General features: G+C 36.8%; 1 protein-coding gene across 3 annotated transcripts in view; it reads right to left on the reverse strand.

Annotated features, from left to right (window-relative positions):
• Positions 1–4,743: 4,743 nt before the first annotated feature.
• Positions 4,744–20,221, reverse strand: part of LOC142344458 (uncharacterized) — a 35,243-nt gene continuing 19,765 nt past the window's right edge. For all 3 annotated transcript variants that reach the window (XM_075396118.1, XM_075396116.1, XM_075396117.1), the window contains exons 3-7: positions 14,796–15,677; positions 11,078–11,223; positions 9,208–9,346; positions 6,299–6,443; positions 4,744–5,484 (exon numbers count right to left, since the gene is read on the reverse strand). In XM_075396118.1, coding sequence (XP_075252233.1) covers positions 5,256–5,484; positions 6,299–6,443; positions 9,208–9,346; positions 11,078–11,223; positions 14,796–15,677 — 1,541 coding nt within the window. In that variant the 3' untranslated portion in view covers positions 4,744–5,255. The remainder of the gene's footprint in view (positions 5,485–6,298; positions 6,444–9,207; positions 9,347–11,077; positions 11,224–14,795; positions 15,678–20,221) is intronic.

The raw sequence follows: 20,221 nt of genomic DNA on the forward strand, positions 1-20,221 counted from the left end.
CATAATCTTCATCAGCTGGTCGCAACTAAAAAGTTGATATCACTCTCTCCAATATCGCAAGTCGGTTTTGCCAGAAATTATTTCTGTACATGACCCAATGTTAGGAAATATTAACTGTCATTATGCGTGAGTTGACAAACAGTATGAGGTTCCAGCGGAACCCACTTCTGATCAGACCATCGCAGACCTCTGTTCAGACTCAGCCGCGCCCAAGTGACCTCTGATCAGAATGAACCCCACTCAATTTTTTGTCTGCGCTCGATTCCAACTCAGATCACTCCAGCGTGATGGAAAAATTTTTCTGCACTCGAAATAACTTCTAATCAGACCCACCTACAGTTTATGGTAACACACTGGAATGTTATAAACAGTAGTCAAAACATAGCCGGCAGATTGCCGGAATAGCTGCGAAATAGACTTGCGTGCCGTAAAATACAGATGGAAAAAGATACAGAAAGTGAGTTGATAATAGTTATCGCCGCCGCCTATAAAACTTACAAGTTTATTTCAAAGGTTGTTTTTGGGTGCAAAAAAAGTTTCCCTGTCGCGTCTCGAACCGGCGATCTCCGGATTAACAGCCTGTCGCCTTAACCACTCGGCTGTCGGACCACACAATCTATTTTTTTACAATCAACTTTGTTTTAGGAACAGATTCTGTTTCTGAATAACCGCAATTTAGGTCACGCAGAAAGCGTGAAATCAAGCGCGAAAAAGCCATTTAAGCAGTGACGAGACAGAATGTTCTAGAACAAATGTAAAACGAAAATAAAGCGTCAGACGACGAAACAAAAAAATATCGCCGAAAGAATTCCGGAAGCGACTCGAAGAACCAAAACTTCACAAAAAGCTGAAGCCATTACCTTTTGTATTAAACCATTAACTCATGACCTCCACGGGTCTGATCTAAAAATCGGTGAAATTTAAACCACTGTCACCAAGAGGAAAAAAAAGCAGCAAAAATTTCATTATTGAAAACGTTTGGTAACGTTAAAAAAGTCTGAAATTTTTAGGATGGTCAAAAAACTGATGGCCTGACAAAGCTGACATGGCCATCAATTGCCCTCAGATAATTAATGATTCTAATCTCAAAAAGATCGCGAAAGCAAACGGCAGATAAAAACTTAAAAAGACAGGAAAGTCAAAATTATTCAAAAAAGAGTGCTCAAACTTAAGAATCAGAGAAACACTACAAAAAGACTTCTAATCACGGCAATTAAGACAAAAAAATACATGATTCTTCCTTGTTGTACATAAGCTAGACAACATGATTTCATACTAATTCAAAAATTAAATTAATCATAGAAAAACATAAGCAACAGAATAATATTCAAAAGCAAACAATCGTCTAAAAACAATACCAAGCCCGGAAGAAAATTGCAATGAATAGTAATAAGTCGAAATGTTGGAAAAGAGTTTCTAGCAAACTCCCAGTACTGCCTTATTTTGAATTAAATCAATTGCAAACCGAAGAAAACAAGATCTAAGAAAAAGCTGAATTCATTCAATTTTTTAACAACTGAAAAAATCAATATAACGAATTCAAAAGTAGGTGCCAGAACAAAACTAGAATGATACAAACGAAAATGTGAAGAATATGGACACAATGTTAGGAACACTGTAACAAAGAATAATTCTTGATTTTTGAAAGTTAAGTAAATTAAAAAAAAAACAAGAAAAACGAGTACATTTCATTGATCAGCATTCGAGACATAGAAGAGACAACGAGTCCTTCGAGACAAAAATCCAACTTGCTGAACAGAATACAACAAGAAAAAGCAGAATTCAGACATACGAAACAATGAAACATTTGGCAAAAAAGTGGTCAAAAAAATTTAAGACTGCATTTATGAAAAAAGTTTATCTGTTTTTTCAAAAACTTAACACCAAAAAATTATTGAATTTTTATTGAAACGAAATTAAAGTCCCTCATATTGCCCAAAAATACTATTTCTAGTAATTAAAAGCAAAATACAAACAAAAAACTGAAAAAAAAATTGGCAAAAAACTACGAAAATCGGATTAGCAAATGTACAATTTTATGAAACAAAATTACATCGAGGTACAAAGAGGCATTGAATATATGAATTATCAAAGGGAAGTTGCCATATTAACTGATTTTTGACAAAAAACAGCTGAAAGATCCAAAAATGAAGAAATTAATAGAAAAAAAAAGCCAAAAATTAACTAAAAAATCAAAAAATATGTGCCAATTTCGCATTTGAAAAGCAATTTCATGCTTTGCAAAATACTGTGCTATCAATTTCCGGGGTTTACATTTCAACATAGCATCAATTAAAAATTATTTCTACAAAAAACCAATTTACAAGCAAAAAAACTAGGGAACTTAGACGAAAAAACGGCTAAAAACGGTTATCTATATGTGCCATTCAGTCAAAAACTACTTTTCAATGTCAAAAAATCATTCACTAAACGCAGCGCATGATCAAAAAACTTCTCTCGCTCAGAAAAAAAATAGTTCACACTGCAATTTTACTCGCTTTCGCTTTTAGGTCAAAACATCGTCTGAACGAATAGTACTTCCGGTAAAAAAAAAAACCTTAAGAAAACCAATACTCCTCTTCGAGTCGTAAAAAAACCAAGAGCACCGCAATATAGCTACGCTCAGCTTACAGCTTCGCAGCTATAAAAATGAAAGTTTTGAATTTTAAATTCCAAATAGTAACAACAATGAGCAGTAGCAGTAGTATGAGTAATAGCGAATATTAAATATGCCATTTGAAATTGAACACAAGAAGCCGAATTGTATCAACGTCAGTCAGTGGAGAGAAAGTAGGCAAATGCGAATAATGATGAATGAAGAGACAAAGAAAGAAAGAGCGCAATATATTTCATGAAGACAGATCAGACGAAACAAGTCAAACACTTAACTACCCTAACTATACATATTATCAATATGACACTTTTATTAGCTTTTTGAAGTTGATTATTGTAGAAAAATTAAGAATAAGAACCGAAAAATCTCAGAATTTCTACTTGTTACCACCCCTTTTACAGAACAAAAAGACCCGTTTCCAGGCGTCCCGCGAAGGGTTCGTTCAAGCATGTTGAGTTTTGTATTCGCCCAAAAACTGAAATAATGAGAGCCGATAGTGTTCTTGCGAAAACGCAAAACTTTAAAACATTTGATCATGAAAATTTCTGGGTAGTTGAATGAATTCACTATCGAATTGACAGGTTTTTGGGTAGCTGAGTGTTCGAAAGTACAAAGCACAAGGGGCGTATAAATTGCTCAAAACTCAAAAGTGAACAACAAAATAGAACTTTAACTTAATATGATTCTTTATGATATATATGTATCTAACTCTTTAAACTGCGAAGAAGAACGAACAAAGAACTAACAAGTTAAAAAGCACAAGTTAACCTCTCAATTCTCTGATTTTTATCAACATTTAACTTAAATGATCATCAAGGCGGAAACAAATTTCCAAATAAGAGCAACAATAAATTCGGGGGCAAAATTTGCATATATAGAGCTCAGACTCTGACAGCTGGTGTATTTTTGCAACGATTGATTGAATGATAGAAATCAGGTCTTAATCCAAGAGCCAATTATTTTATTTGATTCCTCTATTCATTATAGCAAGTCTCGGATCTACACTACCCCCCCCCCCCACCCCCACCAAAATGTTTTTAGCTCTTTCATATAGATAGCACTTTACAAGGTAAAAATAGCGTGTGCGCCAGGGGCGTCAAACTTATGTGCCCACTAAGCTAGGGGGGGGGGCAGAATATAAATCAAGTCTTATATGAAATTCATAAAACTTGAAAGAACATTCTGGCAAGGGTTAGCAAACGCGTTTATGACCCTAGAACGTTTCGACCCCCCCCCCTTTTACCCACTTACGACACCTCGTCATCACATTTGATATGTTTTACAATATCACGTGCAATCGGTCGCGGTATGCATCCACTATAATGGGGGGGGGGGGGCAAGTACCAAATCCGCTCGGAGTTGAATCTAAGATGAGCCATTTTTTTACCGAATTTCAATCAGGGAATCAATACACCAAATATGAATTAGAAATTATGTAAACTGGGGCCGTTACCACGAAATGGGAGACCAACACCATCAAAACATGGATTGGAATGTATAATATTAAAGTTACTCAAAAGCAAATCATCAGATAATTCCATAATTTATTCAATCAGCGGCAAAAAACAGTTTCCTCGAATTTACCTCAAAGCTATACCTTCTGTTTGGGCGTTAATATCTCTTTATCACTTATGTTTGATAAATATTTTTACGATTTATAAAATCATCTAGGCTTAAATTTTTTTAAAAAAATCTAAGTTCTTTAAAATTTTTCTCTTTTAAAAGTTTTATCAGAAGGAAACTGTATTTGAAAATTGTTGGCATCATTTATTTTTTTAAACTTACTGATGAACTAATCTAAGCTATGACAATAAATACGATGCAAAATAAAGACATTCTCTGAACTTAACTTAACAGCTTACAAATGGTTCGAGATACTCTTTTAAACTAAACTGCACTTCATATTGCTTCTGTAATGGAACTGAACTGACTACCTGCATTTTTAACTAAAGCTCCTCAGTCAACAAACTAACCAAAATTATTTATATACTCCTTTCTATAACCAGAAAGCCAACGATTAGAATTAACTACAGGACGTGAAACCAAAAACAACCGTTTGTCCCCAATAAAGTAGATACTCGCTTCGTGTTCAGGTGATAATGTTGAAAAAAGCCAAAAATCTTCTTTAATTGGAATAGCAAAGACCTCTCTCAATAGTTATACGATCAACACGGTTGTTGCCAAGATTCACATAACTCAAGAATTTTATTCTCTGAACTCAATCAATTCAGAGCACAACTTAATTTTCTTCACATCTTTGTAACCAATTTTACAAACTTTGCTAAGATAACTTCTTAGAAGCATTTTTATATAGTTTTCGTAATCAAGTTTTCTCTTTAAGCTAACTACACTAGTTTTGACTTAATGCAAAGATTCGATTCTGATGAATCAGAGGTTATCTCTCGTCACAAAGCAGGTCCCAGTTAGAATATGGAACCGGCATTCGCTGGTTAAATGATTCGCCACCGGGGGTATAATCAGGGGACGATAAATGGGTATGCCCAATTCAGCAGACTGTCAAAATTCACCCCAATCTCGATCTATTGCAAGCTCTCTATTCTAGATAGACAAAGCACACTGAGTACCTCTGTATCAATGACGTCACCAGATGTTCACCAGCTGTGAAGACACAATGAAGCAATCAACAAATGGAAGAGTTGGAGGGCAAGTGGGTGCTGGCAGTGGCTGGAACAGCGGGCAATCCGGTAGTTCCCCCACTGTCACGTGATAGACTGCGCTGTGACATGTGGCGGTGGTGGATGATGGGGGGTGGGGGTGGGTAGGCAGGCATGGAATGTTGGTGGTTTAACACTGGCATCGAGGCAGCTGTGTACTTTTTCAGGAGAGAGTCCAATTGCTCGTAGAGAGATCTGAACACCGTTATTATTATCAATAAAAAACATAAACCGACTAACGTCGGAAAAATTGCTCTCGAATGACAGGCGGCGCGATTTAATTCATGGGCTGTAGTCGAGATAAACTTTTCTTTATGGGTGCAAAAATATCAGCCGACGGTAGGATTCGAACCCCGAAATCCTGAATCCGCTTCCGTCACCTCGACGAAGGTATTAACCACTCGCCTATTAGGGCCTTGTTATGAACTCTCTAACAGTCGGTTTTAATTGAACAACATTCTTTATTTCGGAGTGAGAGCAATTGAAGTCACTCAAAAATCAAGAAGTGCGTGAAAAAGTCACTTGAAAGCGACTGGCGAGGCAAATAATTTAGAAAGGGGATAGGCCAGAGAGACTTCTATGGTGCAAAAACTTCTGACTGGCGATGGGTTCAAAAACGCGACCTCTCCGAAGACCGTCGATGATGTTAACCTCTACACCACACTGGCTATTCACTCTCAACTCTCATCGCTCACAAACGGTTTTATGTTAGTAGCAGACATAATTTCTGAAAATGCGCAATTCAAATCAATCAAAAAACCAAAAGTCGCTTAAGAAGTCAAATGGAAAGAATTTTTAGAAAAGTCACGCGGAGATTTTGCATAAAAAAGACGCACACTTCCACAATAATTGCTTCAAACTTTGTTCGAGAGCAATTAAATAACATTAATGGTATCTTGTTTAACATGGTAAGAACATAGAATTTTGACAGATGGAACCATAGATGATCAAAATGTGGAATCTAAGATGGGTCAAGCCAGGAATGCTAACGATTAGAGTGGTTAGTCACCTGAAAGAGGGTCGTTTGGCAGGCTGCATAGCCCAACACTGCAGCATGACTTGATAGACATCTTCTGGTATGAGTCTGTTGCCACAGTGTCTATCCAATACTCCTCCCCCCGTCACAAAGTCCACCAATGATTGGTTGTCTTTGTCTGCACAAATACACCACACACGATAACGACAGATAAACTCAGACTTTTTAGGTGCGTAGTATTAAAATTATTGAATCCAGACCTACTCTCTTCCTAGTGCAAATATCTTAATTATATTGTTTTAACACATTATTAGTATTGTTGTTGACGAATATATCAACTAAGTTTACTGACAATACTATCTTTTATGTCTCAAAATTATTAAATATCCGTGGTTTGTAAAACTAAGGGACGATAAAAAAAAACAGAAAAATCCGATACCTTGCTATTGATCTGTGAGGTACAAACGGAAAAGCTCCAGAGATTCTGATTATTGTAATGAATCAAAGACCTAACTTAGGTATACTAAACAGGATCACAACTTCACACAAGCAAACTCAGTTGAGATAAAAATTTTGAGGCCGAGTGCGGTAAAATATTTAAAAAATCTTGCTTTGACATTAAAACATAGCTGGCAGATTGCCGCAATAGCTGCGAAATAGACTTGCGTGCCGTATTATAGAGAGAAACAGATAAAAATCCAAATAAAAGAAAATCGACGCCGCTCAAAAAGCTATGAAAAAAAATCAGCGATAAATTAATAAGCTTGTTAAAATTCATTTTACTGCACATATGAGTTCCTTTGACCTTAAACTAAATCAAATTAAACTTAAGTGCAAAAGTCATTCTACTGAGTGGGTAAGTCACGTACGATCAAATTCTAATCACGCAAAAGACTTAAAAACTTTTGCTAGCGAGAGTGAGAAATGACGTCACGCGAGCCAAAGCCGTTAGTGAGCAGAAATCAATCAGAAATTTTGACTTCAGCTGTGCTGTGTGAACAAATGTGAAACGAAAAAAGAACGTCAGACGACGAAACAAAAAACTAGCCGGAAGAAATCCGGAAGCGAGTCGAAACGTTGAAGCTTCGCAAACGACATCACTCAGAAACGATACACAAAACAAATAAAGAACTAAAAGATACAGAATTTTGACAAAACAACTCACAGAAATGTTGAAGCCGCAACTTTTCATACTAAAACAATTTGGTAACGTTGAAAAATGTCCACAAATCTTAGGATAAACAAAAACTGATAGGCTGAAAAAATTGGCAGAGCTATAAAATGTCATGAAATAACTCATGATTCTGGTCTGGAGAAAATAAAACTTCGCAATCAACTGTAATGCTCAAAAGCACATTGTGAAAGCATAAGGCAGATAATATTCCTAGAAACCAACTGAACTTTTCCTTTAAAATACTAAAATTTAGGAGTAAAAACCAATACAAAAATAGTTTTGGAGTCACTGCAATTAAGAAAAAAAGATATTTCTCTCTTGTTGGAGATATGATATACAATACAAATTCAAATTGCAAAAAAATAACCATTAGGAAGACAAAAAAGACAACTAACCAACGGCAAAACGTTTAAAAACAAAACTGACGCCTCAACATTATTCGCAAAAAATACTGATCAGTCAAAATTTGAGAACGGAACTCCGGCAAATTCTCAGTGCTGCATAATGTTAAATGAAATCAATTGATAATCAAAGTAAGAATATTAAGAAGAAGCAAAGATCATTAAATTTTTTATCAGTTGATAGAAGCAGAACGCATAAAACTATATGTATCAATAAACTGCTAGAATAGTACAAATACAAGCTGGAATGTGGAGAATACAGTAACATTGTACAAAAAAAACGTAGAAATCAACAAATAATTCTTGATTTTTGAAAGTTAAAAATCAAATTGACAACAAACTGAAGTAGAAGAACAAATACATTCCATTATTTAGCATTCAAGACTTAGAAGAATTAAATAACCATTCTACTGTATAGATTAAAAAAATATAAACAGAATTCAAAGATTTCAATTATTAAAATATATTCCAAAAAAATTTTCAAATTGCATATAAAAAAAAATTTCACTGAATTTCAAAGACTTAAGGCGAGAAAAAATTTGATTATCGATAAAAACGATATTCAAATGTCTGATGGTGCACAAAAAAAACTTTTTACGGTAACTGAAACCAAAATACAAGAAAGAAACTTGGTCAAAAACTGCTAAAGTCGGATTATCATATGTACAATTTATAAAAGAAAAAAGCCTCACGTTACAGCGACATTCAAGGCATGAATTATTACAGGGAAGTTGCCATATGATTGTTGAAAAAAGTCCGCTTAGAGATAAAAAAATTTAATGAAAAAAAAAAGAAAAAAACTAAAAATCTAGAAAAATCAGCCCATTTTAAATCGAAACACGTCATTAGGCTCTCAGAAACACTGTGGTATCAATTTCGAGGGTTATGTTTTAAAAAAGCATCGAAAAAAATTATTTTCACAAAAAACCCAAATTACAAGAAAAAAACGGCCAATTGGACGAAAAACGGCTAAAAACGGTTATCTATATGCGTCCCTCTGTACAAAAAAACTTCGAAAAGTCATTTACTGAGCGCAGCACATGATCAAATTAGTCCTCTCGCTTAGTAAAAAAAAACAGTTCAAACTACTCAATTTCACTTTCAACTCTAAACGCTGTCTGAACGAATAGTACTTCCGGCAAAAAAAAAACCTCAAGAAAACTAACACTCCTCTTCGAGTCGTAAAAAACAAAGAGCACTGCAATATAGCTCCGCTCAGCTTTGCAGCAAGAACACAACAATCCAAAAAACTCTTGCTTTGGGTGGAAAATGACGGGCCAAGCAGCAACTTAGCTCAGAACTTTTCACTCGAGACCTTAGCCTTCCTGTGTGTGTTTATAATACAGAAGACGTTTAGCACAACTAACCGTAGTAGGGCTGCATGGCATAAGTGAATACCTCCCAGAGAAGAACTCCAAAGCTCCATACATCACTCTGCCGACTGTACCTCCCAATAGACAGCGCCTCAGGGGACATCCAGCGCATCGGAACCACCCCGTCACTAGCCTACAGACAAATACATGTCTAACATAATCGCTCGATCATACTAGTCAAATACAAGTAAAACAACATACCCGGCAGATTGCCGGAAAATAGCCGCCGTTGATTCCTATAAGCATGATTGGGATTGAAATAACAGAAGATATTGAAAAAAAAAAGATTTTTGGACAAAAACATTTTTTAAGTCCGATTTATTTTGATGGCATTTCGTAGTTGAACATACTTCTGTTTCTTAGAGAGAGGCTACAGGGGCTACTATCAATAACAATCAGCATTAGAGAGAGGTAACTAATACTTATAGGACCGACGTTCAAATAGCGGGCATCTAAAATTGGGCTTTATGGGTTTATCCCGTTTCTATTTATGACTTCAATTTTTCATACTGACTCTGTTCATTTTGAATTGCTTTGCTGAGCAACTGATGTTCAAAATCACTTTTAGCAGAATGAGAGAAGAGAGAAACTAGCCTAGAGAAGTCAAAAAGATTTCACACAAAATGTTGAAAAGGCGGCAAAATGAGGTAAAGCGAAACATTTTTTTATTCGACAAAGTAAAAAAACATAGCAGGACAAGTCCTGACGTACAATTCAAAGAATTTTCATTGACTAAACAAAAAAACTAGACCTAGAATGGAATATCAGTGAATTGAGAAAACCATTTAAAAAAATCAGATAAAAAAAACAAAAAATCAATGTCAAAATGCCGCATGTGAACAAAAAAAACTACTGTCGAGAAATTAAAATTTAATCCAAACAAAAAACTAGGCCTAGAAAGAGCTGTGAATGGATTGGGAAAACCATTTAGAAAAAAATCCGATCCAAAAAATCGAAAAAACCGTAAAAATCAGAGTGAAATTGCCGCATGTGAACAAAAAATCACTACTGAGAAACCGAATTTTTGTTCAAACACCGTTTTCTCACTCTACTTTAAAATTAGAGCGAAAAAAATTCACGCCGCAAAACCACTCGCTTTTTCGCTCCACTTCCTGTTTCGGCGTGACCAAAATCACTAATCCAATTTGACTTCAAAAATCATGAAAATGTGTGAACAGATCTTAAAAAAAAAAGACAGCGCCCCAATACAATTCAAATTCTTTGAATTGTAAAAAAAATAGGAGCGCTATAATAGCCGGCTGAGAAGATGAGGGCGGCATTAACAAGGGTAATGTGCTCTGAAACGACGGGCGATAGCAATTAATCTGAAGCCAAGCAATTCATCGTCTTCTTTACATCACACTTCACTGTTCATTAAAATCCACCTCTACCGAGAATTTTCAATTTATAAAATAAAATAGCTTCATACAGAATCAATAACATCAGATGTGAGAAAATGAAACTACTACAGACAAGTTTGAAAACGGATCTTTTCCGTTTTGCCCCCCCCCCCCCCCCCCCCGCTTAGTGCGTGCATATTATTTGCAACCCCTAGACGCACGTACCATATTTTTACATAATAATTTACTATATAATGACACGTGCTCTGTAATGGGGGTGCATAACGTACGGTGGGGGGGGGGGCACAGACAGAAAAGATCCTGGGAAACTATAGCTACTGGATTATTTATAAAAAGTCAGATATAACGACAAGCTACGTGCATAATTTTGTGCTTAAAAACGTGTACGGGAATCCTGACATCATAAAAAGCTGCATATAGGCGCAACATAAAACATTAACGTTTTTCCTGTTTTTCACAAAGAGTGAGAGTAAACAGGCGAAACAACAAGTGGTTGTTCTTACTTCGAGCATGAGGAATTCACAGCCATCTTTGAGCTGTTTGCTGAGTCCGAAGTCAGTAATTTTTACGACCAGATTCTCTCCGACCAGACAATTGCGAGTGGCCAGATCACGGTGGATGTAGTTCTTCTCCGATACATACGACATACCTGGATATAAATCACAACATTTAAAAAGAAATCAGTAAAAAAATCGGTATTATAAATCTTGAAAGTTTTATGTACCACACGGCCAATAAAAACAAAGTCGCCCTAAACCACGTTCGCAGAATGTAAATTTAAAATTGACGCAATTCCTGCTAATATTGCATATCAGATAAATCGATTTCAAATTACAGCGGAAGGTACTCTAAAACAGGTCAAGCTGCAGAACTTTCGAAAAATATTTCTAACTTGAAAATGTCGGGACTGTCAGGACAGTACCAATCAGCGATTTCTCATGTCCTAATCCCAGAAATAGCCTCGTTATAGCTCTGGTTATTTTCCTATACTTCTTCCATTGCCCTTTTTGAGACAGTCGACGAGACTTGGCACTCAGAAATATCCCTATCTCTTTTAGTAACATTTCTCTTAGGAATATCTCAGAAATATAGCCGGCAGATTGCCAGAAAATAGCCGCAATAGCTTCGTAGATCTGCAGTCTAAAAAAACAGTAAAAAAGACACCAAAAAATCGTCTTTTCATTGGAGGCTGATATGCTATATTTTGATTAAAAATCTGTATAAGTTTTTGCTGCCTCTATTAGCTGCTCTCAAATAACCTTCATTTAGAGTGACACATAACCAATTGACCTTATCTTTTTTGAATTAAAGTAAATAAAATTCAATTTCAAAGTGAGTAAGTCATTTTTGAGAGTGCGGTAAGCCAAGTGTGACCAAAAATTTAATCACGCAAATGAACAAAAACTCGCTCCACTAAGAGCGAAAAATGACGTCACGCACTCAATTCAGTTGAAACTGCATGAACGAATGAACAAAAAGCAGATTTGAAGTGGTTGTGACGTCATATGGTCGCAACAAAAATCGCAACGACGAAATAAAAAACATAGCAGGACAAGTCCTGACGTACAATTCAGAGAATTTTCACTGATTAAACAACAAGTCATACCTAGAACGGACTATGAGTGAATTGGGAAAACAATTTCTAAAAAAATCAGATCGAAAAAATCAAAAAACAGTAAAAATTGAAGTGAAATTGCCGTATGTGAACAAAAAACCACTAGCGAGAAAGCGAATTTTTGTTCACTCTCTACTTCAAAATTAGAGTTAAAAGTTTCACTCCGCAAAACCACTCGCTTTTTCGCTCCATTTTCTGTTTCGGTGTGACCAAAATCACTTCTCCAATTTGACTCCAAAAATCATGAAAATGTGTGAACAGCTCTTTACAAAAAAGCAGCCGGAAGAATTCCGGAAACGACTCTAAGGAGAAAATTGCCCATAATTATGACAAAACTACTAGAACTATTATTGTGAAGCCTAAACCTGCACCAATTCCATAAAAAATAAGGAACAAGAGAAACGGCATTCAAAAACAAATTGAACAAAAACAACTAGAAAAACTTTCCTTTGTATTTCGAGAAATGAAAAGCTCGCAAAGCAATGGGCAATTTACAACAGGCTATAAAAAACTTGTCTAAGATTTTATACCAACCAAAACTTTAATCAATTGGTATCTAAAATTACTTAAGGAACAAGCTTCTATTCAAATCCCATTTAAAACAGTAAAAAAAAAACAGGCCAAAAATCATTAAATTTCGTCTAAAAATCAGCAAAACTGATCAAAAACCTCCAAATTAGCATTAAACTCAAATTAACTACTCGAAAACTTCAATTTCTATCAAAACAAATAAACCTAAAACTAATACAATATCATAATTAGACCTCATAACCATCAAAAGTTGCAAAGAAAACTGCTTCTAAAAGCCGCACGTGAACAAAAAATTTCGCTCGCTTAAAGAAAATTTTTTTCAAACATCACTTTCTCGCTCTCTCAAAAACAGCGGTATGAACAAAAACCACTCTTTTCGCTCCGCTCTTCACTTTTGTTCATCACCAAAATCACTCCAAATTTTTTCACGCGTTTCATTTCCTGCTTCAAAAATAACTCCAATAAAATTGATTGAAAAAGGACTTCTCCAATACTCCTCTTCGAGTCGTAAAAAAGACAGCGCCCAAATACATTTAAAATTCTTCGAATTGTAAAAAAGGAGCGCTATAATAGCCAGCTGAGAAGCTGAGGCGGCTATTAATAAAACCTATATTTGAGACTAGTTCAACCTAAAGCTATTTTCCTTCTATGGAAAGAGTTTTGAATACCTGGTGATGAATGTTATGGACGGAATAAAAGGGGGGTAAACCATATGCATGACATGGAACACTGGCATCGACAGTATCTCAATCATTGATGCCAGTCTGTCATCCAACTTAGAAACCAAAACTTTAGGAAACCTTGAAAAAATTGCAAATTTTATATTAAAAAAGTGTCGAATTTCGAGACATTAAAATGCTGAAAACCAATCCATTATTACTAGAAACCATGCAGTGCTCTATTGTCAAACGACAAAGGACATTTCGCGGCCCCTGAAGATGGAAAAACTCAAAAAATGACAAAAATTTTCAAAAAACTTGAAAGAAATAGCAAAAATTCGTATCACTTTGCATGTTTGTATTTGTAGTACCAAAACATATATCTCATAAAATGGTCATAACAAGTTATGTTGTCTCGCAAAAGGCCTTCAAACAAAAAATAATCACAAAGAAAAACATGAAAAAGTGCACCATTTTGAGCCCCAAAAACACTAAAAAAATGACCGTTTAACCTTAAATTAGGCCATCCCAGCAGCTACACCACTCTAAGCACTTGAAGGACTACTAAACCCCACTTTGGGCCTTTAATGAAACTTAATGCTCGCTGGGCTTTACCTGTGTATCCCGTTTTGAAAGATCAAATTCATTGAAAATTGTGTGAACACATCTTACAAAAAACATAGCCGGCAGATTGTCGGAATAGCTGCGAAATAGACTTGCGTGCCGTAAAATACAGATGGAAAAAGATACAGAAGTGAGTTGATAATAGTTAACGCCGCCGCCTATAAAACTTACAAGTTTATTTCAAAGGAGGTTGTTTTTGGGTGCAAAAAACTTTCCCTGTCGCGTCTCGAACCGGCGATCTCCGGATTAACATCCAGTCGCCTTAACCACTCGGCTGTCGGACCATACAATCTGTTTTCTTACAATCAACTTTGTTTTAGGAACAGATTCTGTTTCTGAATAACCGCAATTTAGGTCACGCAGAAAGCGTGAAATCAAGCGCGAAAAAGCCATTTAAGCAGTGACGAGACAGAATGTTCTAGAACAAATGTAAAACGAAAATGAAGCGTCAGACGACGAAACAAAAAACCAAGAGCACCGCAATATAGCTACGCTCAGCTTACAGCTTCGCAGCTATAAAAAGCACAGCTCCCCAATACAATTCAAATTTTTTGAATTGTAAAAAACCAAGAGAAGGCCAATAATAGCCCCAGCTATCGCTGTGCGGCTATTAAACATCCCTTTTAAAAATTTATACAAAATCCAAGGAGAAAAACTCCGAGCAGACACTGATTCCTTTAAGTTTGCAACTGTTTACACCTGTTCTGATTTGCCTGATTTGATCTTTTATGTTTCACTGTTAGTTTCGCGAGGGTGGGGGTTGAGTTCTACAAAATAGTGAGATTAGATAACCTGATGCGACTTGTTGACTGATCATGAGAAGATCTGTGGACGAAAGCTGTCTCTTGGCACCATCCGACGAATTGCCATTGTGTGCAGCGAGGTACTTCCTCAGATCCCCATACTTCATGTAATCCATCAACATGCAGAATGGGGTTCCCTTGGAACACACTCCCCTCAACTTCACAATGTTGGGGTGGCTGAAGTTAGCGAGGAGTTGTGCTTCCAGTTGGAATGACCTTTTGGTATCGGGCGACTGGCCGTCTTTCAACATTTTGACCGCTACCTCGATCTTCCGCTCGGGATTGTTCTTGTCAGTGACCTGTGCATGAAAAACTTGACCAAAAGCACCAGTTCCAAGATCTGTAATGTACTGTATCGAATTGCGATCGTACTCCAATCTTGGGTCGATCTGTCGGAGGGTCTGATGATGGATCCTGTTGAATGTATTGAACATGTGTCCATCGGGAACATCGAAGTGAAAGAACCCAAACTCAGAACCGACTGAAGGCGATGGACGCATCGTGTTTATGGCTCGTTCGCTTCCGGCGTTGCTCGTGAATGAATCGTGTCGAGCGGAAGTGGGGTTGCTGTGCATACTATGTCTGTTCATGTTGATGCTGGTACTGTGAGGGGCACTGTTGTTCTGTTGGCTGTGTTTACAGGGTCTGGTGATCACAGAAAGGAGACTAGAAGACGTGTTGGTATGGCTGGGGTTATGGAAAGCACCATTTGAAGAATTAATGTGAGAGGAGGGAGCGTCAGCCTCCTTGCCCTCGTATTTGGGGTTGCGATGCAGCTGGACATTTGTTCGTGTCAACACTTCGGGTGATAAAGGCACGAGAGATACACGAGAGGCACAACGTCTGTAGTAGACAAAGGCAACTATTGAAACTGAAACAAAGCAGAACAAACTGTAATCAATCAATATTTAGATGATTGGCTAGAAAGGGTGACATTATAGAAACATAAACCGACTTATATCGGAATAATTGCTCTTAAACGACTGGCGAGGTAATTTAATTCAGGGGCTGTAGACTAGATCAATTTTTCTTTATAAAACAGTTGACAACGCCGGGATTCGAACCAAGGACCTCCCGATCCCTCACCAGAATCACTACCCCCTCGGCTATCTAAGAATGAAAGCGTGAAAAAGTCACTTGAGAAGTCAACGAATGTTCTAGAAAAGCGCAAAAACGGTCAAGCAAAAAATTTGCATAAAAAACCAACACGTTTACAATAATTGCTATGAACTTCGTTCAAGAGCAATTAAACAAGCAAAACTCGATAGCATTCGGTCCAAATAATTCATTCGGTCACAGCAATTTATTTACAAACATAAACCGGCTACCATCCGAACTGTTCTCCGAATTGTTCTCGAACGACTGTTGAGGCTAGCGATATTTTACGGTGCATAAAATCTGACTAGGGACTCTAGAGGGCTATGTACTGTCTTCGCTCACAAACGGTTTTTTGTTATAAGCAACTTAATTTCTGAAACTGCTGATTGCCAGTTTCGTTGATAACCGACCGAATATTGGCTTAATTCGAACTTCTCCCACTGGGTGACAGATTAAATGGGCTAACGCTATTAAATCAATTATCCGACCGCAAATTACATAACGAACAGAGTTTAAAATTATCCTGCTTGTTCACGTTTGCAAATTTCGCCCTTAAAATGTTCTCTAAAACACTTGTGAAGTTATCAAGATATTAAGGTGTTCAAGCATTTAACAAACTTGGATCACACTAAACTTTCGTCTCGAGAGAAAAATCTTCAGGAGCGTGCAAGGGCATTCAGCGATTGAAAGTGTTCGGATGATGAATGTCTTATGGGGTGTGTACAACAGGACATTGCAGAAGTCAGGATGTTTGCAGTAATAAGACTTAGATGGATTAAACTGTAAGACTCATCCAAAAAAAACTTATTAGTCTTTGAAGTCCAATATTGATTATCGGAGCAATCCAGCAAAATTTAATCGTCACACTCTTTTCGGTTTATTGATCCTCAATAATTTGAATTCCGAATTTCGGTCACCGATAACCTAACCCTTATATCCTTTTTGCTGAAAGCAACCAATTTGACAATTTTTTGGACAAAATCTAGAATTAATCAAAATGCGGTGTTTTTTGCTGTCCTTGACATAAAAGAGTAGCAAAAAAATTGAAATTAACAAATTTTGAAACTTATAGAAAAGCTGATAAATTGCGGATGTAACAATTGCATAACAGTTATCGACTTGAAAAGGGGTCAAATTTGTCAAGGTAACTGATTTTCTTCCAATCTGCGCTCACTCTTGGATTTACCTGGATTTTTCTACATAAGATCATCATAATCATCATCATCATCATAATCATCATCATCATCATAATCGGGGAAAAAATCTGAAAGTCGGATATCTGACAATAACTTTCGGATTTCGAGCGAGTTTCATCCATGAGGTACTGAAAAAAGATTAATTGTATTCATCCTCGCTGCAAGCTCACTTCATCACGCCATAAAAGCTGCGCCTCAAGTAACAAACTCAAGTTACAAACATAACGTTTAAGCGTTACCGGGTTTAAGCTTCACCCCTAACGCTGTGAAAGCCTGAAAAACAGCGCAATTCTAGTTGATTCATTTCTCACATGATAAAAAGCACCTAGGTATATGGCATGATGTAGTAAACAATTCGCTTTCACGTTATCACAGCAAGAAAAATATGCCTTTAACACATTCACAGCTTATCGCAGTGCTTGAAAAGTATCAGGAGCGCACAGAAGCTGTAATTTATTGCCCCAGAGAGGGAACTCCTGACATTTACGATCAGCTCAAGCGTAGTGCTCTAGTTACCATTTATTTACAAGACGTGTCTAAACGTAAACAAAGACCCTAGTTTACTTAAAGAATAAATAGCAAAACATCAAAAGCCTGTGCTTGAGCTGAAAACACTCACTATAGTTTTAGCGCATAAGAGCAATCTCAGGTCTTTAACCTCACGCTCCCGACGGAAAAAACTCTCCAAGCGTCGTCGGAAAACGCTTCGTAACCGCCGTGCGTTCGAGGAAGAGGAACTTCCTGAAGCATTCGGTAACCTGAATGTATCCTAGTTTTGCTTTGTTGTTCACCCAATCACTGGCTGTGTGACATAGTTTACTGGCTGTGTGACATGGGGTGTGTACAACAGGACATTGCAGAAGTCAGGATGTTTGCAGTAATAAGACTTAGATGGATTAAACTGTAAGACTCATCCAAAAAAAACTTATTAGTCTTTGAAGTCCAATATTGATTATCGGAGCAATCCAGCAAAATTTAATCGTCACACTCTTTTCGGTTTATTGATCCTCAATAATTTGAATTCCGAATTTCGGTCACCGATAACCTAACCCTTATATCCTTTTTGCTGAAAGCAACGAATTTGACAATTTTTTGGACAAAATCTAGAATTAATCAAAATGCGGTGTTTTTTGCTGTCCTTGACATAAAAGAGTAGCAAAAAAATTGAAATTAACAAATTTTGAAACTTATAGAAAAGCTGATAAATTGCGGATGTAACAATTGCATAACAGTTATCGACTTGAAAAGGGGTCAAATTTGTCAAGGTAACTGATTTTCTTCCAATCTGCGCTCACTCTTGGATTTACCTGGATTTTTCTACATAAGATCATCATAATCATCATCATCATCATAATCGGGGAAAAAATCTGAAAGTCGGATATCTGACAATAACTTTCGGATTTCGAGCGAGTTTCATCCATGAGGTACTGAAAAAAGATTAATTGTATTCATCCTCGCTGCAAGCTCACTTCATCACGCCATAAAAGCTGCGCCTCAAGTAACAAACTCAAGTTACAAACATAACGTTTAAGCGTTACCGGGTTTAAGCTTCACCCCTAACGCTGTGAAAGCCTGAAAAACAGCGCAATTCTAGTTGATTCATTTCTCACATGATAAAAAGCACCTAGGTATATGGCATGATGTAGTAAACAATTCGCTTTCACGTTATCACAGCAAGAAAAATATGCCTTTAACACATTCACAGCTTATCGCAGTGCTTGAAAAGTATCAGGAGCGCACAGAAGCTGTAATTTATTGCCCCAGAGAGGGAACTCCTGACATTTACGATCAGCTCAAGCGTAGTGCTCTAGTTACCATTTATTTACAAGACGTGTCTAAACGTAAACAAAGACCCTAGTTTACTTAAAGAATAAATAGCAAAACATCAAAAGCCTGTGCTTGAGCTGAAAACACTCACTATAGTTTTAGCGCATAAGAGCAATCTCAGGTCTTTAACCTCACGCTCCCGACGGAAAAAACTCTCCAAGCGTCGTCGGAAAACGCTTCGTAACCGCCGTGCGTTCGAGGAAGAGGAACTTCCTGAAGCATTCGGTAACCTGAATGTATCCTAGTTTTGCTTTGTTGTTCACCCAATCACTGGCTGTGTGACATAGTTTACTGGCTGTGTGACATGGGGTGTGTACAACAGGACATTGCAGAAGTCAGGATGTTTGCAGTAATAAGACTTAGATGGATTAAACTGTAAGACTCATCCAAAAAAAACTTATTAGTCTTTGAAGTCCAATATTGATTATCGGAGCAATCCAGCAAAATTTAATCGTCACACTCTTTTCGGTTTATTGATCCTCAATAATTTGAATTCCGAATTTCGGTCACCGATAACCTAACCCTTATATCCTTTTTGCTGAAAGCAACGAATTTGACAATTTTTTGGACAAAATCTAGAATTAATCAAAATGCGGTGTTTTTTGCTGTCCTTGACATAAAAGAGTAGCAAAAAAATTGAAATTAACAAATTTTGAAACTTATAGAAAAGCTGATAAATTGCGGATGTAACAATTGCATAACAGTTATCGACTTGAAAAGGGGTCAAATTTGTCAAGGTAACTGATTTTCTTCCAATCTGCGCTCACTCTTGGATTTACCTGGATTTTTCTACATAAGATCATCATAATCATCATCATCATCATAATCGGGGAAAAAATCTGAAAGTCGGATATCTGACAATAACTTCCGGATTTCGAGCGAGTTTCATCCATGAGGTACTGAAAAAAGATTAATTGTATTCATCCTCGCTGCAAGCTCACTTCATCACGCCATAAAAGCTGCGCCTCAAGTAACAAACTCAAGTTACAAACATAACGTTTAAGCGTTACCGGGTTTAAGCTTCACCCCTAACGCTGTGAAAGCCTGAAAAACAGCGCAATTCTAGTTGATTCATTTCTCACATGATAAAAAGCACCTAGGTATATGGCATGATGTAGTAAACAATTCGCTTTCACGTTATCACAGCAAGAAAAATATGCCTTTAACACATTCACAGCTTATCGCAGTGCTTGAAAAGTATCAGGAGCGCACAGAAGCTGTAATTTATTGCCCCAGAGAGGGAACTCCTGACATTTACGATCAGCTCAAGCGTAGTGCTCTAGTTACCATTTAT

Source organism: Convolutriloba macropyga, chromosome 8, assembly GCF_964194025.1.
Source record: "Convolutriloba macropyga chromosome 8, txConMacr16.3, whole genome shotgun sequence".
NCBI classification, from domain to species: domain Eukaryota; kingdom Metazoa; phylum Xenacoelomorpha; order Acoela; family Convolutidae; genus Convolutriloba; species Convolutriloba macropyga.